This window comes from Dromiciops gliroides, chromosome 6, assembly GCF_019393635.1.
Source record: "Dromiciops gliroides isolate mDroGli1 chromosome 6, mDroGli1.pri, whole genome shotgun sequence".
NCBI classification, from domain to species: Eukaryota; Metazoa; Chordata; class Mammalia; order Microbiotheria; family Microbiotheriidae; genus Dromiciops; species Dromiciops gliroides.
In genome coordinates, this window is record NC_057866.1 from 96,432,753 (window position 1) to 96,458,362 (window position 25,610).

Genomic DNA, 25,610 nt, shown 5'->3' on the forward strand with positions numbered 1-25,610 from the left:
GTATGTGATTTGTGGTATGTGATTTTGTGCTGTAAGAAATTATGAACAGGATGCTCTCAGAAAAACCTGGAAAGGCTTACATGAACTGATACAAAGTGAAATGTATTGTGCACAAAGTAACAGCAATATTGTAAGGTGATCAGCTGTGAATGACAACTACTCTCAGCAATACAATAATCAAAGACAACTCTAAAGGACTTAGAATGAAAAATGCTATCCATTCCCAAAGAAAGAACTGATGGTGTCCGAATACAGATTGAAACATACTTTAAAAAGTTTATTTTTCTTGAGTTTTTTGTCTGTTTTCTTTCACAACATGACTAATATGGAAATGTTTTCCATGACTACACATGTATAATTTATACTGAATTACTTGCCTTCTCAAAGTGGGATGGGGAGGGAGGGGAGGGATGCTTTTACATGTAATTGGGGGAAAATATTAAATTAAACATTAAAACAAGGATGAGAAGAAAAAAATAAATCACAACTCAAATGTCATAACCTCCATGAGGTCTTTGACTTCTCCTACTGATATTCCCACATTGGGCTTTATAGAACATTGTTTTTCACCGTGTTAGTAAACTTAAATATTACTGGGTCCTACACTTAAAAGTGTATGTCTTATCCCTTTACTAAACTCCAGGAACCAAGACTAACTAATCTAAACTGTGTAATTAATAATAATAGCAGCTAACATTTAGCTAGTGCTTAAGGTTTTCAGAGTGCTTTACATGTTAGCTCATTTGATTCTCACAACAACCTTGGGAGATAGATTATTATTATCATCTGCATTTTACAGATGAAGAAACTAGGGCTGAAAGAGGTCAGGGGAATTGCCATGGGATACTTGGTGCTTTAAAAATGGTAAATTGATAGAATAGATTGAATTTCCTTAGGCCTCTTCACAAATGTTGGCAATGATGTCTTTATCCAAAACCTAACATACCTGCAGGAATATCACATACAGCAAACAATCCCACACGAGTGTCTCCATTCACTGTCCATTTCAAAGTCTCACAATTTGGCTGGCAGCTGTGATTCATGAATCGGGAATAGTTTCCTTTGGGACCAGCATCAATTATCCGGTCCTAAATATTAGAATATCAGTTTTAAGACATGTTAGGTAAAGCTTTGAAAAGCTAGCTGTCTTAAGGAAAATAAACTACAGGTCAATTTTGCTTGTTGTATTGAAAACTGTGGTGTATCATATGAGCTGGTATATGACACCCCCAATCCAATACTAATTATTTAGCTCACTTATTGGCTGTCACAACCACATGGAAGGGACTAAGTTTCAGTGAGCACTGTGAAGATAAAAGAATGACTAAGACATTTTAAAAACACATTCAGCATCAACCTTGCAGGTAAGCCCCATTATTATTAGCATACATAAAAGTTACTTATGAATTATCTATGTGTATACAGTAAGAACACTGATTAGAACAGAAATTTAAAAATAAGTATCGAATTATGAGGAAGAATGAGAAAAGATATGCCACAAAATTTAAAAGAAAGTCAATTTGTGGGGCAGCTAGGTGGTGCAGTGGATAAAGCACTGGCCTTGGATTCAGGAGGACCTGAGTTCAAATTTAGCCTCAGACACTTGACACTTACTAGCTGTGTGACCTTGGGCAAGTCGCTTAACCCTCACTGCCCCACAAAGAAAGAAAGAAAGAAAGAAAGAAAGAAAGAAAGAAAGAAAGAAAGAAAGAAAGAAAGAAAGAAAGAAAGAAACAATTTAATTCATTTCAACAAGGCATTGATGCCAAAACCAAAACTGAATTTACCTGTTTTATCTTTAGTGGGGTTAATAACTCTCTACCATACCATATTCCTCCATACTGATCTGATTCTCTTCTAACTTTTTTGTGGCATGACTTTTAATATATTCAAGTCACCTATCTACTTGGAGCTTTGTGGTATATAAGTTGTTGGTGTCAACCTAATTTTTGCCAAGCTATTTTCCAGTTTTACCAGCAGTTATCAAATAGGTAGCTTCTCCAAGTTTATCAAGTCCAATTGTTTCTGAATCTGTTTGCTATTGTTAGTCTATTGTACTTCAACATTTTTTTATACCAGAACCAAACTGATGTGAATATTGCTTTGTAGTATGATTTAAGGTCTAGAAGTGCTGTTCACATTTGGTTCCTACTTTTCTTCATTATTTCCCTTAAGATTCTAGATAGTTTTCTGCTCCAAATTACTTTTGTCTACTTCTATAATGCATCTTCTGATAGTCTGATTGATATGACACTAGTAAGCTAATTTAGGTAGTATTGCCATTTTTATTACATCGACATGGTTTAGCTATAAGCAATGATCATCCCTTTAGTTAAATTGTTCTTTATTATCTATACAAATCTGATTCTACTCTTGGTAAAGTAGGCCCCAGACATTTTATGCATTTTGTAGTTATTTGGAATAGGATTTCCCTTTCTGTTATGTTCTTCTGAATTTTGTAATTGTTAAATAGAAATGTAAAGATTTTGATGAGTTTATTTCTACCTTTATCCATTATTGAGGGCTATTGTCTCAATTAGTTTTTTTTCTTGATTCTTTAGGGTTTTCTAAATAAACCATCATGTTGACAGGAAATACAATTAATATTTTTGTCTCCTCTTTGTGTCTTTTTCTCATCTTATTGCTGCCGCTAGAATTTCTAGAAATATATGCATTTTTAACTCTGAGGTACCATCTCACACCTATCATATTGGCTAATGTGACAAAAAAGGAAAATGATAAGTGTTGGAGGGGAAATGGGAAAACTGGGACACTAATGCACTGTTGGTGGAGTTGTGAATTGACCCAACCATTCTGGAGAGCAATTTATAACCATATTTTCATCTGCTTTCATCCCTTTCCCCTATAAAATAAGTCCTTTCTCCCTGAGATGAGTTCGCTGAGTCTGAGTCTCATCTGTAACTACAGGGGCTCTCTCCCCCATATTTTTGGATTTTATTTGAATGATTGCATTTTCTTTGTTTTACATATTTATCCATTTCTTCTCTTCTGTACATACTTCGTTACTCAATCAAGTGGTTACTTCAAAATCCTTTCCTTTTCCTTTCAAACTTCCTTTTATTTTCTTGGTTTTCTTTTACTAATTCTTTTCCTAAGAAGTTTTCTTTGTTCTCTTCATTATTTATTTTCCATTCCAGTCTATTACTCCTTTATTCTTTCTAAGTTCCATATCATGGAGTTAAAACTTCTGAAGTCCCAATTTTGAGGTCTCTCTTCTAATAAATTTCTATATTATTACCTTAATACATTTTTCTCCATCCTCCTCTTTTTTCTGCTATTCCTCAATCTTAGAAATATTAATTTGTGGTGGAAGATGGAAAAAATGCTAACTGGTAATTACCATGTGGGCCAAATCATACAGCCCAGCCCTAACCCTTGCTTTCACCATGATCAGTCTCCTTCCCAAAGACTATACTATTTCATATCTGGCTCTGTGTCCCATCTCTGTGGCACCCATTCCCCACATTCTGGGTGCCAGCTGTCCCTAATAAACTCATATATGCCTTTCTCTTTGGGGAAGGGTGCTACCCACAGAAGCATACAATCTCTTAGAGAAGATGGCCTCCCAATGCACATACTCCCTTCCACTCTGAGAAAACCAATCCCGATATCCCTGCCATAAGAATATATACCTCTTCTCCCTTATTAGACCTCTTCTTTATTTGATTCCCCATTTCAATCCCCCAGGGCAATCTCACCCATTCTTCCATAGCTCTTCTCTTGCTAAGACTATAGAAATCGTTATCCCTTCACAATTTCCCATGGACTTGGTAGTATCATTTGTTTCCCTGCACAGATATTAGTTTAATCAATTTAGTCAAATAATAGAATTATCTACTTAGTGACTTAATAATAGCTAGTATTTATATAAAGCATATGTTTGCAAAGATCTCATTTTATCTTTGCAACAACCTGAACAAGTAGATGCTATTATCATTCCATCTTACAGACGAGGAAATTAAAGCTGGGAATACCACTGCGAGGTTTATGTCCCAAAGACATCCCCAGAAAAAGACTTAGTTGTACAAAAATATTTATAGCAGTTCTTTTTTTTTGGTGTCTAAGAATTAGAAATCAAAGGAATGGGGCAGCTAGGTGGCGCAGTGGATAGAGCACCAGCCCTGGAGTCAGGAGTACCTGAGTTCAAATCCGGCCTCGGACACTTAACACTTACTAGCTGTGTGACCCTGGGCAAATCACTTAACCACAATTGCCTCACTAAAAAAAAAAGAAATTAAAAAAAAAGAAATCAAAAGAATGCCCATCAGTTGGGGAATGGCTAAACAAGCTGTGGTATATGTTGATGATGGAATATTATTGTGCTATAAGAAATTAAAAACGGGATGATTTCAGAAAGGCCTGGAAAGACTTGTATGAACTGATGTATAGTAAAGTGAGCAGAACCAGGAGACAAGTGACAGCAATATTGTTTGATGAAGAACTGTGAATGACTTGACTATTCTCAGCAATACAATGATCCAAGACAATCCCAAAGGTCTAATGATGAAGCATACTATCCACCTCCAAAGAAAGAGCTGATATTGATGGAACACAGACTGAAGCATGCTATTTTTTCTTTTCTTTCAATTTTTTCTTTTATTCTTCTCATACAAAATGACTAATATGGTAATACTTTACATATTTGCACATATTTAAACTATATCTGATTGCTTACCGCCTCAGGGAGAGGGGAGGGCAGGGAGAGAAAGAGGGATAGAATTTGGAACTCAAAACTTTAAAACCACAATTACAATATGAAGTCTTAAGAGAAGATACTTATACTTTCCTGTTCTCTGGGTTTTCCTCTATTCCTCGTTAAATTTTTAAAAAATTATGAACTTTAAAGAATGAAGCATTTCTATCTATATAAACAGCAGAATATAAAAAGGAAATTCTAAATGTAACCATTAATCTATTTCATGCTTGATAAACATATATATCTATACATATGTATTATGTTTACATTTGTGTTAATAAATATATACATAGACACAATTTTATAGACAGTGTCTACATGCTACGCTCAAAATGCTCCTGCTTGTCTGCTTCCTTCTATTCTTTTTTAAAAATTTTTTTTGTTTTGGGGGGGTTTGGCAATGAGGGTTAAGTGACTTGTCCAAAGTCACATAGCTAGTAAGTGTCAAATGTCTGAGGCCGAATTTGAACTCAGGTCCTCCTGACTCCAGGGCCAGTGCTCTATCCACTGTGCCACCTAGCTGACCCCTTCTATTCTTTTTGAAAAATATTTTAGTGGCCTTCTTTTTTGGCATCATTCTTACTAATCCCTTCCCCCGGTTAAAAAACAAATATAATCAAAACAAAATCAATTCACAGCCAGAAATGCCTGTCTCTTGCCACACCTCATGTCCATCACTTCTCTCCTAAAAGGTTGGTAACTTGCTTTACTTACCATTAGCCCTCTGAAGACATGTTTGGTGACTACAATGATCAGAATTCTTAAGTCTTTCAAAGTTGCTTTTCTTTACAGCATTGCTGGACTTGTACAAATTGTTCTCCTGGTTCTGCTCATTTTACTGTGCATAAATTTATACTACCTAGGATTCTCTAAAATAATCTCTTTTGTCATTTCATATGGAATAATAATATTTCATCATATCCATATGCCACATTTGTTAAGCCACTGTCCAAATGTCTGAGGCAAGCTAAAGCACCTCCTTAGATTCAAATTTTCTAAACTTTTCTTTTTCTTCCCTTTTTTACTCTTGCCTTTTGGGTCTTGGAAATACTCCTTTCCAGTTTTTATCCCCATTCCTGCTTATTTCTTCATTGTATCTGATGTATTTCTACACCAAAATTTGTATGTGTGGGTTCAACCCTCCTTTGTCCATTTCAGATAGGAGGTTCATTTGATGCCCATTCTTCCTACTCCTTCTCTGTCTGTATACCACAATCAGGAGAAAAAGCAAGTCTCCCCACCCACTGTGTCCTCCTTTCTACACTAGCATATTCTTCCTTTTCCCTTCCTTTCTTAGAATCCTCAGAACAGAACCAATAATCCCTGCCCCCACCCAAAAAAACATTTCATTTAACTCCCTTAATATTATTTGAAGATATTTAGGTTCTGAAAGAATACTTGTTTCTACTCCCCCCTATTAGAATGTTAGTACTACATCATCATCAAGCTTTAAATGCTCAAATAGGTTCATCTTTCTAGGTTTCTCTAGACTCTTGTGTTTGTATTTCAAAGATCCTACTCAGCTCTGGTCTACTGATCAGAAATATTTGAGAGACCTCTAATCCATTAAAGGTCTATTTATTCTTGTCCTTTCCCAACCCCCTACCATTATGAAAACACTCAACTTTGCAGAGTTTTGGTTGCAAAACTCTCTTGTCTTTCAACTGCATTTCAAGATTTCCTCTTCTCTTTTAATGGTAGAAGCAGACACTTTCTTTTATGATCCTAGGTACTTGGAAGGCTTCTTTCTAGAAGCTCATGGTATTTTTTTCTTTGATATAGGAGCTCTGGGTTGTGGCTATGACATTCTGGGATTGTTTCTTTTGGAATTTCCAGGGGTGATTGGTGATTCTTTCTATCTTTACTTTGCTTTCTGGTTCTAATATATCCAGGAAATTTTAATTTATGACTGTTTGAATTATAATGTCAGGATTATTTCTTTTTTTAGGATTATTTCTTTTAATCATAATGTTTCAGTGTCTGATAGATTCCTAAAGTGTCTCTCCTTGATCTGTTTTCTAGGTCAGTTGTTTTTAACATGAGATAAATCTTATATTTTCTTCTATTTTTTCAACCTTTTTATTTTGTTTTTATTATTTCTTGCTGTCTCATAGGAAGCAGTGATTTGTTTGGTCTAATCTAGTTTTTAGTTCACTTCTTGAGGAAGGCTTACCACTTTCTTTTCCAAAATATTTATTCTTCTAATTCTTTCATTCAGAGCTTTTATTTATCTCTTCATTCTTCTAGGTATTCATGTAGTGGAAAATCCCTTGTTTTCTTGTCACTCTCTCCTAGTTACATAGTCATTACTGTCTTTTTGGGAGATCTCTAAGTTTGCAATAATTTTTTGTACTGGCTGATGTGTTTTGTTTTGTTTTGTTTTGCTGGGCAATGAGGGTTAAGTGACTTGCCCAGGGTCACACAGCTAGTAAGTGTCAAGTGTCTGAGGCTGGATTTGAACTCAGGTACTCCTGAATCTAGGGCCGGTGCTTTATCCACTGCGCCACCTAGCTGCCCCTGGCTGATGTGTTCTTTAGTTTATCCATCTTATTGTCGGCTTTGTGCAAGGTTCATGCTATACTCCCCTTCTGATCTTTTAGGTCAAGTGCTTCACTTTGCTTGGTTACCTGGTTCCTGTGCTGACCTGTGGTCAGCCCCCCTGGAACTTTGACATTCAGAAAGTGGGATTGTCAGGGCTCACTCTGGCATCTGAGGATAGAGTGCTATGGACCACAATGCCATGGACTAGGGATGTCCTGGGCTGAACAATGGAAATTCACTCATCACTTTCTGTTGCTGTTTCCAAAGCCTTGTAAGTTACACAATTCCTATCCTCTTCTTACACCTGCATTCCTAACCTATCTCAATCTCTTAATCATTAAAGAGGTTATTGTCCTTCTCTAAGGAATAGAAGAATGTAAGCCTTCATGTTAGGGACAGTGGCATTTTGTCTTTGTAACCCTAACACTTTGAACACAGTAGATACAAATATTTGTTGGATTAAATTTGGAGCTGATGAAATATTCTGCTTCAAAAGGAGATAAATTCGAGCCTCTTATTTATGGGGCTGGATTGCACTAGTCGCTCCAGAGTGAAAAAAAGAAATATTATGTTAATAGTATAGGACTGGGCCTATGATTTAAATTGATATAGGGAACTCCTGGAAGAACACTTCCTTTCCCCAATGCAAGTTGGCACTAGGTTCTGCAACTCAAAGTTCTAGAGAGTAGCACAAAACAGGACTTCTTAAACTTTTTCCACTCGCTATCTCTTTTTGCCTGAGAAATTGTTATGCATCTCTGGGTATATAGGTATACATAACCTTTTACTGTTGCCAAATTTTTCTTGACCCCCACATTCAGTTATTTGCAATCCACACTTTAAGAAGCTAGGGTCTAGAACACAGAGTGGTTAGGTGACCTGTCAAGGTTCACTTAGCTACAATGTTGCAGAAGCAGGGTTTGAATCCAAGTCTTTTTAACTCCTAGGCTAATGTTAATAAAGAGGGAAAGCATTTATATAGTGCCTACTATGTACTAAGCACTATGCCAAGTGCTTTACAAATATGATCTTACTTGACTCTCACAACAACCCTGGGAGGTAGGTGTTATCCCCATTTTACAGATGAGGAAACTGAGGCAGACAGAAGTTAAGTAACTTTCTCAGGGTCACACAGCTGGTAGGAGAGGCTATAATTTCATAAAAGAAAGGTTAAGTATTATGTACAATGGATTAACTGTGTTAAAAATACAATTATGGCATGAAACTTTAAGGAGCTTCAAATTTACAATGTAAATTCATCTGGAATTACCTTATCAATAGTAAGCATATAGAAATGTGTGATGTCATTTTCATGTGCATACTTGATTCTTGCCATACATTCTTCTTCATCAATTAATTCACCAACATACTCATTCACAAACTCTCCCTGTAGGTTAGAAGAATATAGCTATAATAAATAATTACCACACACAGTTCAAAGAGAACATCTTATATCCTACATCAATATCAATTAGGACAGGAAGAGGGTCTCACTGGAATATTAAAGTACTGATCGACAGAAATCCTATGAGATGACACTCTCCTTAGATGGGTCATAGAAGGCCAAGGGCTTAAAAGTCACTTGGTTGAAGCAGAAGAATCACATGTCACAACTCACAGGTTTAACCTTTTCTTAGACTACCAGAGAGTGAAGGAATTGCTTGATCCTAAGAATGAAAAGCTGAAATAGGGGTTGACTGCAAAGGACATGCCACTGAGGCTTTAGAGAATTTGTAACCCAAGCAACCTCTCTATGTAATTGTTGCCTCTGTAAGACAGCTTTCTCCCAGTTCTGTTCATTAAAAACAGATAACTAGAGAAAGTTACCATAGACTTTTTTTTTTTTTGGTGAGACAATTGGGGTTAAGTGACTTGCCGAGGGTCACACAGCTAGTAAGTGTTAAGTGTCTGAGGCTGGATTTGAACTCAGGTCCTCCTGACTCCAGGGGCCAGTGCTCTATCCACTGTGCCACCTGGCTGCCCCTACCATAGACTTTTCATGAGCCAAGAACACTTTAGTGATATCCAATCTACCTTTCAGCTCTACTCCTCCCAAACCAAATAACTTCTCTAAGGTCTTTGACACTTTAGGGGCTCCAGGAGGGTCATAGTAGTCTCTCTAGGAGTCGTTTATGATTAATTCAGTATGACTAGACTTGTAAATTTATTGGTATAAAGAACTCTGATGAAGGAAACTCCCTTGGCAAGTGCAGACTGGTACCTGTTTATACTGTCTTAGAGAGTTAACAGGGACGTTGAGAAGTGATTTGATCAGGGTCACATAGTCAGTATGTGTCAAAAGCAGATCTTTCTGTGAGGCATTCCTCTATTTACACCCCTTCATCCTCACCACACATAATATATCATCAACCATTCAGGATATTCATTGCTAAACATCCAGAAGTAAACTTGATACCAAGAAAATATGAAAAGAATGGTCTTTAAAAACTATATTTAAAATGACAACTTCTTTTAAATATGACCATTACATTTCTGGTGGGGAAAACCTTTTTATATAGTCTGTCAAACACAGCAAAATAGACTGGATGAAATAGAAATCTAGAGAGGTAAGGAAAAAAATTTTATTACATAACATCATTTGGTCATTGTTATAAAAACAAGATGGGTATTCAATTCATCAGTAGGTCAGACTAGATATTCATTTACTACTTGTGGAACTTAAAGCATCAATTTCCTCATCTATACTAGCAGACGTTTTTGGACTCTGGAAGCACAACAGCAAAGATAAGCAGGAATTTAAAAACATTTGTAGACACATATTCTTTTAAGTTTTAGAATAAAAAAGAATTTAATTATTTGGATCCTATTAGTTGGGCTTGTATAGAACTAAACCAACACTCTTTTCCATTCTATCCCTTTCAACAGCACAATTCTTCATAGCCAGTAACTACTTCTTCCGAAGGGCAGGGCTGCCTTTTTGAGTGAGATTTCCTTTCCCATAACACCAAATATCACCAACTTTGTTTCAGGACATAAACTTGAAAGGTAAGTACTTTAATCATATTTTGAGAAGTTTCCCAGTTTTAGATTAATTGACCATTTAAAATAAAGTTCTGAAAGACCATTCTTTTCTGATTCTCTTACAGGGAAAAAAATATTACATACCTTTTTAATGTCCCTCTTGGCAACCAGGCCCCAGCCTTTGCCATCAGTCTTGATGATCTTTGTCTCTGGGTACTGACGTTTGGTAAAGCACTGGTTTTGGCACTGTTCTCCTGCTGGACAAACTTGAGGGTGGCACTCATACATTAACATCCGATTTAAACACTCTGAGTCGAAACCACAGGGATTTTCATCTGTAGGCTTGCAGTTGCACTTGGGAATTTCAGAAATATCAGCTGTATATATCTGAACTTTTCCACAAGGTTTATTCACCTGAATATAGAAATTAAACAACTTTAAAGGTAGGCAGGACATCTGAATCCCTCATATGCCTTCACATTCAATGTGGCTCCTTAAATCTTATACATTATAGCAGAAATTAGAAATCCTGCTAACTTTTTTTTTGTAACAAACATTTTTATTTATACTTTTGGGTTCCAACTTTTATTCCTCTTTCCTCCCCTCCCTTCCCCCTTCTCTAAGGAGGCAAACGATCAGATATGGGTTATACATGTACTAACATTTTATTAATATTAATTATTTGCCTCCTCTGCTGAGACTAAAGAATAGGACCTTAGACATCATTAGGGTAAAACAGTTTACCTACAACATAGGTAGGTGGGTAATGCCAAATTTTTTTAATTCAGTAGAAAGAAAAAAATTCAGCAGACAGAGAAGAAGGGAAAAATCAAAAAGTGTTCAACTGCATACTCATCTCCATGATATAAAAGAAGGTAGCTGAAAGGATCTAGAAGTATGGCATTATCAAATATAAAGGGAGAAATCCTTATTGGATCCTTCTTTATTAAAAATAAGAGTAGGTGCTTCTGGAATATGAGTGTGGGTGTATGTGTGTAAATAGATGCTTATGAAGTATGAATGCATATGTATATACATGGATGTATATATAGATAAAAAACACATTATACATGTATGTATGTATTTACTTATTTTAAGGAGAATCACAAACCTCATGAAACAAAAAATAAAAGACTGTATTGGGGGCAGCTAGGTGGCACAGTGGCTAGAGCACCAGCCCTGGATTCAGGAGGACCCGAGTTCAAATCTTGTCTCAGACACTTGACACTTATTAGCTGTGTGGCTCTGGGCAAGTCACTTAACCCTTATTGCCCCACAAAAACCAAAACCAAACAAAAAAACAAAAAGAAGAACAAAGACTGTATTAGTAGTAGGGAAAAGTGACAGAGAAAAAAGGTAGCCAGTCAAGCTCCTATCAATGGGCCACTGAAAGGAAACAATACACAAAGGAGGCAGAGAGATCACTTTGCTCTTTCTGGTCCTGAAACCTAGATTGTGATCACAGTTTTATCTATTTGAAAACAGGAAGGTGTGCTTTTTATGCATCATTACCTAGTGCTGGACAAAAATATTAATTAGTTAAATCTAATCACCAGGTCCTTCCAATCCTAACACTATCTCTCTAAATTTGGGTCATTTTTTTCTTACCCTCGGAATAGTACAACTTACCTTCAATCTGAAACTCCAATGGTCAAACCTACACAAAGCTACAACTACTTTCACTTTGTCAGACAACGGGCTCAAAAGCTAGGTCCTCCAGAGTCTGGCTGTAATCAGCCTTATCCATACTTAAGCTCCCATTACTTTCCTCTACTATAACTGAATTATCTTCTTACTTCTCTCACTAGTGTACTTTGGCCCCAATGAGTGCAATTGTGAATTCCATGACTATCTGTTTGAAATTTTGTCCACCTATGTATTTCTTGAAATCCTAACTACATACAGCAAGTAAAGTTTAAAAGCCATCCCTTCAACACAATAACCTTAATCTGATAAGGGATATTCCTGGACACTTAATAATAAAAGGGTACAATTTTGCTTTTCATCTGGGTGACCTTTCAATATCAATTATCACCCACACTATTAATATTGCACTCTTCAAATACTACTAGGTGTTCAAATTCTTTTATATTTTCATTGGGCTTAGTACACTGTCTTCCATAGTACTACATGGCAGTATTTCCTGAAGATGATGACACCAGAATAAATATGTGCTCCAGAATAAAGGTATGCTTGTCCATTCTTGAGATTCATACCTATTCACACAAATATTTCAGAATTTAAGCTTCATTAATATTTAGCTTACTCAATTGAGCAATGTAGAGTACAACAGTATGCTATAATTCTTTCTTCAGACATCCATATTTAGAAGTCTCACCTTAATGTGTTTGTACGGTGGAGGTTTACGTTCATTTTCCTGGGTTTCTCTGGCTTCCCGCTGAAGCTTTACTTCTCGAAAACGAGCTTCAGCTTCTTGAAGTGCTAAAGTCAATGAAATATGGGCAAGAAATCTTGTTAATACAAATCTCATCTCTCTTTTGTTCTATATTCCTTACAGCTTTTTGTTGTTGTTGTTGTTCAAATGTCATTTTATGGCTGAAAAGATCCGGAATATTGGCTTTTGTTACAAAATGAAAAAGGGTACTAAGAATTGACAGTTTAAATATACACTAAAATATTTTAGCAGTATGTTTTTTGGTGACAAAGAAGTAGAAACAAAGTAGAGGCCATCAACTAGGGCATGCCTTAACTGTTGTACATTAATGTAACAGAATATTATTGGGCTCTAAGAAAAGATGAAAATGATGAATACAAGGAAGCACGGAAAGATGTAAAATGATGCAAAATGAAGCAGAGCCAAGAAAACAACACATACACTGACAGCAACATAAACGGAAAGAAAAATAAAACCAAAACTAAATTCTTATCAAATTTATGAAGGCCACACTTGGCTCCAAAGAAGGCAGATGAGAAGACAGCTCCTTCTATTCCTTTGCAGTGATGGAGAACATGGGTGTAGACACAGCATAAAAAGTCAGATGTTTTCAGTGTGTTCATTGGTTTTGTTTTATTTCCCTTCCTTTTCTTTTTCTTTTTTTGGTGAGGCAATTGGGGTTAAGTGACTTGCCCAGGGTCACATAGCTAGTGTTAAGTGTCTGAGGCTGGATTTGAACTCAGGTACTCCTGAATCCAGGGCCAGTGCTCTTTCTACTGTGCCACCCAGCTGCCCCTCCTTTTCTTTTTGAAAAAAAAAAAAAATGCTTTGTTATAAGGACTCTCTGGGATCAGGGAAGGGGAGTAATACTAGGGGAAACATAGGTTTTGTAAAAACAAAAGATGTTAATAAAAACCTATTTTTAATAATTTATAATTTACGTACAATAAAGAATACTTAGCAGTTTCTTACTCTGTATAAGGTTGATACTATAAGTGTCTATGACTAAAATACCTTTTCATCTCAATTTAATACTTAAATAGTATCATTAATTAAAAAAACTTTATAAAAGTTTTAAATTCTATCAACAAGTACAAACATCACAACTATGAGAAAAGAGAACATTTAAAAAAACACAAACAAAAAAAAAGTCAAGTCAACAAGCATTTACAAAATGCCTATTATTTGCCAGATACTGTGCTAAACAATGTGGATAAAAAAAGGCCAAAGAATCCTCAGTTTTTAAAAAGCTCAGTCTAATGGGAGAATTGACATAAAAACAATTGTGTATGGATAAGAATAGGGGATAGGGACAACTAGGTGGCGCAGTGGATAATGCACCAGCCCTGGATTCAGGAGGACCTGAGTTCAAATATGACCTCAGACACTTGACACTTACTAGCTGTGTTACCCTGGGCAAATCACTTAACCCTCATTGCCACATAACCTCACCCCACCCCAAATATATAAAGATATATGTGGGATAGTTAGAGACAGACTCAGAGAAGAGAAGACAATAGTATTAAGGGGAATTGGGAAAGGCTTTGTGCAAGAAGACAGGATTTTACCAGAGACCTGAAGAAAGCCAGAGAACCCAGGAGGTGGAGATAAGGATGAGAGAATGCTAGGCATAGGGAACAACCAATGAGAGTTGAAAGGTGAGTGTCTATACTACTTCACTTGGTGATCTCATCAGCTCCCATGGATTCAATTATCATTTCTATGCTGATGATTCACAATTTTACTTATCCAGTCCTAAACTTTCTACTGACCTCCATTCTCACCTGTCCAATTGCCTATTAGACATGTTAAACTCAATGTCCTATAGACATCTTAAAACATCTTAAACTCAACATGTTCAAAACTGAACTCATTTTCCTTCAAAACTTGCCTGTTACTGTTGAGGGCATCTTCATCCTCTCAGTCACCAAGGCTTGCAATTTAGGTGTCATCCTTGACTCCTCACTATCTCTTGCCTCCCATATCCAATCTGGTGCTAAAGCTTGTTAATTTCACCTTTGCAAAATCTCTTGAAGATGCCCCCTTCTCTCCTCTGACACTGCCTCATCACCTCACGCCTATAACTACTGCAATAACCTGCTGTTGGGTGAGCCTGCCTCAAGTCTTCCTCTCCAAACCATCCTCCATTCAGCCACCAAAGTGATTTTCCTAAAGTGCATGTTTGGTCTTCCCCCATACTCAATAAACCAGCTTGTTTGTAGACAATTGTTTGCATATTGTCTCCCCTGATAGACTGTGAGCTTCTGGAAGGCAAGGGACTGTATGTATGTAATAGGGGACCACTGGAGTTTATTGAATAGGAAGGATGACTGTTTGCTTTAGGAAGATCAATTGTGTGGAGGATGGACTGGAATGGGAATAGACTTGAGGCAGGGAGACTAACCAGGTTATTATTTCAATAGTTTAGGCATGAGGTAATAAGGAGGGCCTGCCTATAAAGGATTAGATATTTGAATAAAAAATTATTCACTAATTGTTAAAAACTGTATACATTAACTTTTTAAAGATAGAGCAAAATTAACTTAAGTTTGTAACATGCACTTTATTGCTCTTTAATGTCTGTATTTTCATAGCTGTGGTAACTGGGTACATCTTCCTTTACTTCTTCCTTCATCACATTTTTCTTTGGATTTTTCCTATGTCTACTTTCTTTCAGCATAATATTCTATTGCACTCTTACACTATAATTTAGTCTCAGTCATGTCCAAGTTGTTAGGGAACTGTTTATTTTGTTTGGCTATACAAATACTGCAACTAGTAAGATATATGTATTGGTCTTTTTTTCTTGTCAGTAACATCTTTAGGGTATAAAAATGTCAAGTGGAATGAAGACTACAAAAACTTTTATAACTCTTATTATATAGTCCTATATTTATTCCCAAAAACATTGAAACAATTCACAACACAAGTCAATTAGCATGTCAGTTTTTCCATAGTCGCACAAGCACTGAATTCAATTATCTAATAGAGTCTTTGCTAATTGAATGTTTAGAAGGTTATATTTCAGAGCTATTTTAATTTTCACTTCTCTAATTATTAGAGATTTGGACCTCCTTTTCAAATAATTGCTGATAGTTTGTTTTTTCTTTTGAGAACTTCCTTTTTATGTACTGTGACCAGTGACTTATTGGAGAATGGGTCTTACATTAAATTTCTTATAGATTAAAAAATACCAGAATTTTATCTAGCCTTTTTAATACAAAGGTTTTCCCCCCTAATCTGTATCTTTCTTAGTCTGCCTATATTGTTTATAGGTGTGCATCTTTAACATAATTAAACAGATCTACTTTGTCTAAATTCCTCTTGTGTATATTTTGGATTTATTCTCTTATTGACTTTCTAACTCTTTAAACTGCTCTTCTTTATTTAATAACATTTTTAGTTGCATCTGACAATTCAGTAGTAGCTCATAAATTTGGACAAATATTAAAATCTAATTCTGGGGGCAGCTAGGTGGCACAGTGGATAGAGCACTGGCCCTGGAGTCATGAGGACCTGAGTTCAAATCTGGCCTCAGACCCTCAGACACTTGACATTTACTGGCTGTGTGACCCTGGGCAAGTCACTTTAACCCCAATTGCCTCATCCGAAAAACCCCAAAAAAAACAACAACAAAAAAATCTAATTCTGAAGTTAACATGGTTGACAACCCGGGGTTGCATAAAAATTTCTCTGGTGAAAAGGGGTCGCAAAGTGAAAATAATTTAAGAAGCCCTGCTCTACATAACTGCCAAATTGATCCTCCTGACACACTGGCTAGCAGACAAAGCACTGGCCTTGAGGCAAGAGAGTTGCCTATGACACACACTGACTGTGTGACCCTGGGAAAATCTCGATCTCTTAGAGCTGTAGACCACTTCCCAAGACTATAAATTACAGAGAAAGTGTCCATCTGCATTGGTAGTAGAAGGGAGTTTTCCTCTCTTTGAACTTCCCAGTACCAGTAAAATCATAGGTCTCATCCCTATCTGTAGTTTTGAAACAAATTTAATTCGTCAAGAATTATTAAATATCTATTATGTGCCAGGAACTGTTCAAGATATTAGAAATGTAAAGGTTAAAAAAAAAAGATAGTATCAGGGCAGCTAGGTGGCACAGTGGATAAAGCACCGGCCCTGGATTCAGGAGTTCCTGAGTTCAAATCTGGCCTCAGACACTTGACACTTACTAGCTGTGTGACCCTGGGCAAGTCACTTAACCCCCGTTGCCCCGCAAAAAAAAAAAAGCATAGTATCCTTAAGGAGTGTCCATTTTACTAAGGGAAAAGAGAAAATATAGAAAGATAAATATAAAATCTATACAAAGTCTAGTGGTTTTGTGTTGGGGGGTTTTGCCCTTTTTTTTGATGGGGGAGGGAGAGAATTTTAACAACTGGAGGTATCTGGAAAGGCTCATGATATAGAGGGAACTAAGTATTCTAAGGAAGCTAAGGAAAGAAGGCATCCAAAGGCCCCAAATAGGGCTGTGTAAGGCCACTGAGTCAGAAGATGGAATGTTTAAGGTGGAATAAATTGGCCAGTTTAGCTCAAGTAGGTGGAATGCAGTGTGTGTAAGGTGCAATTAATGTGAAATCAATCTAGAAAAGTATGGTGGAACTAGATTATGAAGGGCTTTAAGTATAAGACATTAGCTTTTATCTTATCCCAGAGCCAAAAAATGCCACTGAGGCATGCCAAAGAGGTGACACGGTAAAACTTATGTGTTAGGAGGATCAATTTGGCAGTTGTATAGAGCAGGGCTTCTTAAATTTTTGTCACTGGTGACCCCTTTTACCAGAGAAATTTTTATGCGACCTTAGGCATATAGGTATATAAAACAGGTATACATAACTTTTTACTGTTGCCAAATTTGTTGTGACCCCCCACATTCAATTACACAACCCCACATGGGGGTTGCAACTCACAGTTTGCTTCTTCTAGGTCTATTCTTGTAGAGAATAGACCAATTAAGAGGCTACTGAAATCTTCCAGGTGAGAGGTACAGAGGGCATGAACTAGAGTGCTGGCCACAAGAGCAGAAACAAGAAGATGGGTCTAATAGATGTTGCAGAGGTAGAAACAAGATTTGGCAACTGATTGGCCATCAGGGTGATAGTGAGGGAAAGTTAAAAGTTGAAGACGAGTGGGAATACATTGATTATCTCAATATAAATACCAAAGTTAGGAAGAAGGCTAGATTTTGGGGAAAGGATAATGAGTTTATTTTAGGTATACAAGTTCAAAATACTTAAAGGAGATTCAAATCAGGCAATTGGTGATGTGGGACTGTAGTTCAGGAGATATATGAAGGTTAATATGTAGATTTGGGAGTCACCTGTATAGAGATGATAATTGAACTCATGAGGTTTATGACGGATATTTCGGTACTCATCGTACTAAATATGTGAATGAAGGAAAATCTTTCATAAGTTTTTCTAACAAATATAGAGAATGTTATAGACTAATAGATTCTGAATACCTGAATGTAGTTATAAGAATAGAACATGAAAGGTAGTGTGATACAGTGGAAAGAGCCCTGACTGGAGCCAAAGGACAGGAATTTGAATCCTGGCTGTCGCTGACTCCACTCTCTGGCAAAGTCCTATCACCTTTCTGGAGCTTTATTTCTTATCTGTAAAATGAAGGGGTTGGACTTAATGACATTGAAGGTCCTTTCAAGCTCTAAATCTATGATCCTACTGGAGTAGATAAGGAACAAAGCTAACTTTGTCCAGTCAAACCATAAAGAAAAACAATTAAGACTAAAACCTTATAATAAAGGATCTTACCGAATTATGAATTTGACATACATTGCAGCTTATATAGGCACTGTGATGAACGATAACAGTATTATGTCAATAGTCTCTTTTTTCCTTTGCAGCAAAACCAGACTAACATGAAAATGTATTTTTGGCATCCCAAATTCTCTCAGTGTCAAAAAAGTGGATAAATATAAAACATTACAAGAATCCAAAAAATACTTAAAATGACAAATTCTTCTTTTTTTGACAAATTCTTGAAAACAATGATCATGTATACTATGGCGTGTCATAGCTTTATACAAACAGTTTTACTCTACTAAAAAAGCACCACACTAATACTTTTCTAATTTCACCACAGTATTTGCAAACAATTTAGTTTCTCTTATTTGTCTTAAAATGCAAATGCAACATGTTTGCACTATTTCCCTTTTCTGTATAGTTTCAAAGAAAAAAAAGATGACTGTCAATAGAGTGAACGTAACACATTTTAGAAAAAAACAAAATAAGATATTTTATATCTCAATACCATTTTTGAAGACTTTTCCAATTCCTTTAATTCCTTGATATCTGCTTCCTCGATCTCCTTCCATATAGGGAAAGACTCGTGCCTGATGTGTCCAGTAATAATCTTTAGACCCAAAGAAAAACACAGGAAACTCTCCAATCTCATGCTTCATTTTCTGAATATTTGGAGGAACATTTTTTGGATGGCAAACTTCGGCAGGCCACCATCTATATGACAAATTTTAAAATTACATATTTAAAAACCTTTCAAGGATGGGAATGACAATTTTAAATATTTTTCAAATTTTAATCTAATTTAATTGTAACAGACTGAAAAGAGGAAAAAACACATAATCAGCATGAATTTCAACTCATAAGACAGACCTGTAGTTTCCAAGTTTGACCCAAATGATGTCTTGAAAATGAAGCTTTTTTCCAGCTCTGCAGTCATTGCAATACCAACTGCCATCCGGCATTTCAATATTCAAACAGTCTGGATGGAATGCTGCTGGACATGACTCACAGCATAACAGACTCCCCCCTATGTGAAATGGGAAATTATAGTTAGCTTTTATTTACTCCAGTTCAGGTCTTGATTTAACTTCTCATAAGGGATAACAAAATTAATTGTGAGGTATTTGACTCTGAAATATTAATTCAAGAAAGATAGACACTATAAATGCTGAGACCCTGATACATTAAAGGTGTTACTGTTCACACCACTACTACATTCTTCTCTAATTTTAGTTTGAAATATTCTCTTATGTGGTACAACAATTGCAAAAATGATAGTATGTTGTGTTTGCTGGTTGACAGTTGTGAACAGCCACCATCAAAGGATGCTTATGGGCTGTTGCTGCATATTTTATCACTTTAAAAATGTGACAATCGTAAAGTGACTGCATTGAAAAACTACTTTCAGTAAGAATGATAAAAAGTATCCAAACAATAGATTAAATATCAATGAAACAACAACATAAAAAAGCCTTACCTTTCGAGCACACAAAGCACCAGCTCACATTCACATGGGCATGATGACTTTTTCCTTTCCGAGCAGTGAAATGATTAGTGCAAACAATGTTGTTGGAAGCAATCACTGAACATCCTGCAGCCAAGCAACCATCTCCTCCATGATAAGCAACAGGACAGCGAACACATCGCATCATTTTACCTATCAAGTACACAAATGCACCAATACTTCAAGATCTTTGATTTGATCCATGTAGGCGTTCCCTCCCCCAATACAAATCACAATCATTCCATGATTTATAACATAGTCATCATGGGTTTATGTGGCTAAAATAATTTATCACCTGGTAGAGCAAGCTTTCTAGTGATAAACCTGTCCTGATTCAGCTAGGCTGATCCTCCAACAAATAAACAGAGTCTGTCACCATGCCTGTACTTAAATGTCAGAAAGCCAGGTACGAACATATTAGTCTTGTTGTAAGAGAAGAATCAGAACAAAAAGGGAAAAAAACGCAAGAAAGATTAAACAACAACAACAAAGCAACAACAAAAGTGAAAATAGAATGCTTTGATTTACATCCATAGTTCTTTTTCTGAATGTGTAGAGCATTTTCTTCCACGAGTCTATCACAATTGATCACCACACAATGTTGTTGATACTGTGCACAATGTTCTCTTGGTTCTGCTCATTTCACCTAGCATCAATTCATGTAAATCTTTCCAAGTTTTTCTGAAATCCATTTGCTTATCATTTCTTATAGCACCATGGTATTTCATTACATTCATATACTACACTTGTTCAGCCACCCCCCAGTTGATGGGCATCCCCTTAATTTCCAATTCTTTGCCACCACAAAAAGAGCAGCTACAAATATTTTTGTACATGTGAGTCTTTTTCCCTTTTTAATAATCTTTTTGGAATATAGATCTAGTAGTAGTATTGCTGGGTCAAAGGGTATGCATGGTTTTATAAGCCTTTTGGGCATAGTTCCAAATTGCCCTCCAGATTGGTTGGATCAGTTCACAGCTCCACCAACAGTGCCTTAGTGTTTCAATTTTCCCACATCTTCTCCAACATTTATCATTTTCCTTTTTTGTCATATTAGCCAATTGGTTAGGTGTCAGGTGGTACCTCATGGTAGTTTTAATTTGCATCTCTCTAATCAGTAATGATTGAGAGCATTTTTTCATATGTCTGTAAATAGCTTTCATTTGAGCTGGTGCTCTTTTAATACAACCTTAAAGTCCCCAGAACAATCTTCATTCTATAATACAATACTGGAGTAGAACTTTATGAAGGGTATTTAAGCAATAACTTAAAAAATATATAAGGGGGGGCAGCTAGGTGGCGCAGTGGATAGAGCACCGGCCCTGGAGTCAGGAGTACCTGAGTTCAAATCCGATCTCAGACACTTAACACTTACTAGCTGTGTGACCCTGGGCAAGTCACTTAACCCCAACTGCCTCACTTTAAAAAAAAAAAAAAATATATATATATATATAAGGGGGGTGGGGGGACAGCTAGGTGGCACAGTAGATAAAGCACCAGCCCTGGATTCAGAAGGACCTGAGTTCAAATCCAGCCTCAGACATTTGACACTTACTAGCTGTGTGACCCTGTGCAAGTCACTTAACCCTCACTGCCTGTCCCCCCCCCAAAAAATATATATACATATACATATACACATACACACACACACACACACACACACATAGGGGTCATTCCATTTTAACTCCAATTATTTAAAATAAATATATGTAAGTACTCAGAAACTGGGGGCCAGAGGACAGGGAGAGGTATTAAGTTACAATGGGACATTTCAAACTTGTATTAATAATATTTAATATAGCTGGGAAACGTCTCTGATTAAAAATAGAAAAAAAACATAAAATGACAGGCTGTACATTATCAATGAGGTAAGACATTAAATTATGCTGAGAAGAGTACTGTACCTGTTTTGTTAAATTAATTGTTCATGAAATGTCACATATGCTTCTTTTTAAAGGTCTTCAAGCAGGGAAAAAAATTCTCAATAGAGAAAAATCAGCAGTAACTTAAGGGGAAAGGAATAAATTAAAACTTTAAAACTTTTCTCAAGAATGTTCAACGATAATGTTCTCTCATTTAGGATTAAGAGAACAAAAAACAAGATGAAAAGGTTTGGGCATTTTGTGGGGGGAAGAGGTTAGGTTATCAACTATACTTGTCTAGTGTTTCATGTTCAAAAGGTAAAAGAAAAGAAAAAAACTTATGAAATTGGAAGAGCCCTATTATTATACAACTCTAAGATTGATACTTTTCAAGTTGTTTTTTTTTAAAACAAAAAACAAGAAACCTTCTTACTAATATTATTTGAAGAAAAATTAAGTTTACATGGCTCTAAACCCTTTAAAGGGCAACTAGGTGGTTCAGTAGATATAGTACCAGGTCTGGAGTCAGGAAAACTCATTTTCCTGAGTTCAAATCACAGTTACTAGTTGTGTGACCCTGGGCAAATCACTTAACCCTGTTTGCCTTAGTTCCTTCCTTATCTGTAAAAAATGGGTTGGAGAAGGAAATGGAAAATCATTCCAGTATCTTTGCTAAGAAAACCCTAAATAGGATTGTGAAGAGTCAGACACAACTGAAATGACTGAACAACAAAATACCTTTTGATGATCTTGGATTTGAAGGATTTGTTACATGACAGCTTACACAGCTGTGGAGGGGACAACGAAATCCTCGGCTCTCAAATACAGTAAGGTGGTATTTTTTCACACATGCTTCATGGTAAAACTTTCCACACTGGGAAACAACACAGCGTTTTACTTCTGTTTTTTTCTCCTTACAAACAAAACACGAGTGAATCCCTAATAGTGATTAAAGGGAAAGTTGGGGATAGAGAAGTATTAATGTTAAGTTAAATTATAGTTAAGTACTTAAGTCATTCTAAAATCAACCAAGTTTAGCAATGTTCCCTTTCTAAGGGGGTCGCATTTTCAAGGTTTTGGGGGGAGAGGGGAAAAGGAAAAAAATCTACTTTAAGTCTTTGTAATAGATAAACATTCTTCAAAGTTTCAGCCAGAACACACAGACATAGCTGGAAAAACACAGAATGTGATAATGCAGTTCATTTTCTCACACAATCATATAATATTCAAGTTGGAAAAGATCAAAGAAGCCACCTAATTCAACCCAAATGTTATTAAATAATCCACTCTAAAATAACTTCAATCTGTAGTCATTCAGAATTTGCTTAAAGACCTTTAGTGAAGGAAAACCCAAAACTTCTTGAGGAAGCCTTTTGTATTTTTGAAGAAATCTAGCTATGACTTGGGGGAAAGCATTATGAGTTTTACATATTGTGAAATCTGACAGGATAATTAAGGGAAAAGCTTAATTAAATTAATGTAAAGTCTGAATTATAGAATATTTTGGAGGAAATGTAATTTTATACCTCTTAGGGGTATAGAGTAACTAAAACTGTTAATAGTATTATAGAAAAAAAAGTACCATCCAATAATAAGAATGTTACATAACAAGCATTAGAATTTATAATTGTAGAAAAACGAATGTTTCTCAAAGGGATTATAACACTTTTGTGCCTATCCCTCCTTTAACCTTATAACATAATTTGCCTAACAAACCTTTTTCTTTAAATACACTTCTTTTGGGGGGAGGGTGAGTATGCATGATTTCCCTGTGATTTAAGGATACTGTGATTTCATCAGTAGAATGACCTCCCGGTGAAAAAAACGCCCCCTACCAATGGAGAACAGCACCTATTCTACAACTCATTTATCATTTCTAGGACACTGAGATCTGCTAAGTCAGTATATATCTGTGGCAAGGATAGAAGCCAGCTCCTCTATTCCACTATGCCAGATGAACTCACCAAATCCTTTCTTCATAAAGAAAATAGAACCAAGGTGAAATATACTAATCTGAAATCCCCAAAATCAAACAAATGTCACATCTCACCAAATTCTCTGGTAGCATTATAATTTTGATATTCTAATTTGAAAAATGAGTGGGCTCACAAATTTGAACTGCAATAATCATTTATGGATGTTTTTGGTCATCATGATTATTTCTTGCAATGGGTAATGACCTTTATAATGAAACATTTCCAAGTTTCAAATAATAGCCCACTAATAAGAATAATGTTTACCAATTCTAGCACAGCCAGATAGTTAATATTCTTTATTTGAGTTAATTTTATTTGTATGAAATTTTGGCTCTGATTATAAATTTTAATTTGTGAAAAGTACTCCAAGGTGGTAAAAGTCAAGGAACCACACATTTTAGCATTCTAATTTTTTAAATGACAATTGAGTAAGTAATTCTGCAAAAAATGCAAGGCCAAAAAAATTTAAGACTCTAAAGTTAAAAGTATACATGAGTCAGGCAGCTAGGTGGCACTGTGGATAGAGCATTGGCCCTGGATTCAGGAGGACCTGAGTTCAAATCTGACCTCAGACACCTGACACTTACTAGCTGTATGACCCTGGGCAAGTCACTTAAGCCCAATTGCCTCATCCAAAAAAAAAAGTATACGTGAGTCAATTTTACTTCAACCATATCATGGCAAATAAACATCTATTTTTTTTTGGGGGGGGGTTTGTGGGGCAATGGGGGTTAAGTGACTCGCCCAGGGTCACACAGCTAGTAAGTGTCAAGTGTCTGAGGCCGGATTTGAACTCAGGTACTTCTGAATCCATAGCCGGTGCTTTATCTACTGTGCCACCTAGCCGCCCCCAAACATCTATTTTAAAGAAACCATTTCTAAAAATGTAGTATTATTTATTGCTTAGTGACATAATCAAGAGATGAAAAGACTACACACAGCAATCACTCAACTTGCAATAAAATGAAAATTCTATGAAGTTATTATGGAGGGAGAGGACTCAGGATTGAAGAAAAGGAACAAGAAGCACTGACATCAAGGGAAAAAGGCATTACTTGTTTTGATTAATCTCTTAGGTATAACAATTTCAGAAATAATTTAAACACAGAGTATATATACATACATACAAAATCTTGAATATCATCACCAGAGAAACTCTGTTAGTTTCTCTTTTTAAAGATAAAAACTTTTTTTTTAAATCTCTGAACAAACTTGCCTGAAGTACATTCACTGCAAATGAATTTTCCTTCTGGTCTTCTAGAAAGCCCAAGACAGGATAAATGAAAGGCTCCATAACAGGGTCCTTCACAAAGTAGAAGATTGCCAGATTTCTCGCAAAGCTTTTAAATAGAAAGCAGGAATGTTGAATATATACAAAGACCTCTTCCCTCTCCCCATTTTTCTCTTCCTAAGCCCAGTTTGCTATTTAGGGGGGAAAAAGCACACATGCAAAATATTATAGATTATAAAGTATTCATAAATGAGTCAATTATAAACATTGCCACTAACTAGCCAATCTCAAATTTAACTAAAATTATATAGGCTTTATTAAGAAATTTCAAGTCAGATACATGAGGAAAATATTCATAGAAAATGTTGCATGACAAAATTTTGGCTTAAAGCCATTGATGCCTAATTCATAAGACATTTCTATGGGTAAAACTATCTCTGACTAAAACACTAGCTGTGTCATACTTAGACCATAATACTTACCATTTTTCCACCTCTCACAAACAGAATTCCCACTCAGAATGATTGAAGCACAAATCAATGATCAAAACTTTAGGGCAACTTAACTGTATGTTTTACAGTGGAGTTTATCTTTGATAGTAATCCAAAATATAAGGGTTTACA

At 36.0% G+C, this 25,610-nt stretch overlaps 1 protein-coding gene and 1 non-coding gene across 5 annotated transcripts in view; both read right to left on the reverse strand.

Annotated features, from left to right (window-relative positions):
* Window positions 1-25,610, reverse strand: part of NSD2 (nuclear receptor binding SET domain protein 2) — a 125,392-nt gene that overhangs the window by 11,802 nt on the left and 87,980 nt on the right. For all 4 annotated transcript variants that reach the window (XM_043970026.1, XM_043970023.1, XM_043970024.1 and 1 more), the window contains 9 exons: window positions 24,973-25,096; window positions 22,519-22,719; window positions 19,892-20,071; window positions 19,285-19,441; window positions 18,923-19,128; window positions 12,579-12,682; window positions 10,385-10,654; window positions 8,529-8,645; window positions 947-1,088 (listed from right to left, as the gene is read on the reverse strand). In XM_043970026.1, the coding sequence (XP_043825961.1) occupies window positions 947-1,088; window positions 8,529-8,645; window positions 10,385-10,654; window positions 12,579-12,682; window positions 18,923-19,128; window positions 19,285-19,441; window positions 19,892-20,071; window positions 22,519-22,719; window positions 24,973-25,096 (1,501 nt within the window). The remainder of the gene's footprint in view (window positions 1-946; window positions 1,089-8,528; window positions 8,646-10,384; window positions 10,655-12,578; window positions 12,683-18,922; window positions 19,129-19,284; window positions 19,442-19,891; window positions 20,072-22,518; window positions 22,720-24,972; window positions 25,097-25,610) is intronic.
* LOC122733159 lies at window positions 1,181-1,305 on the reverse strand. The gene has a single exon (XR_006353751.1).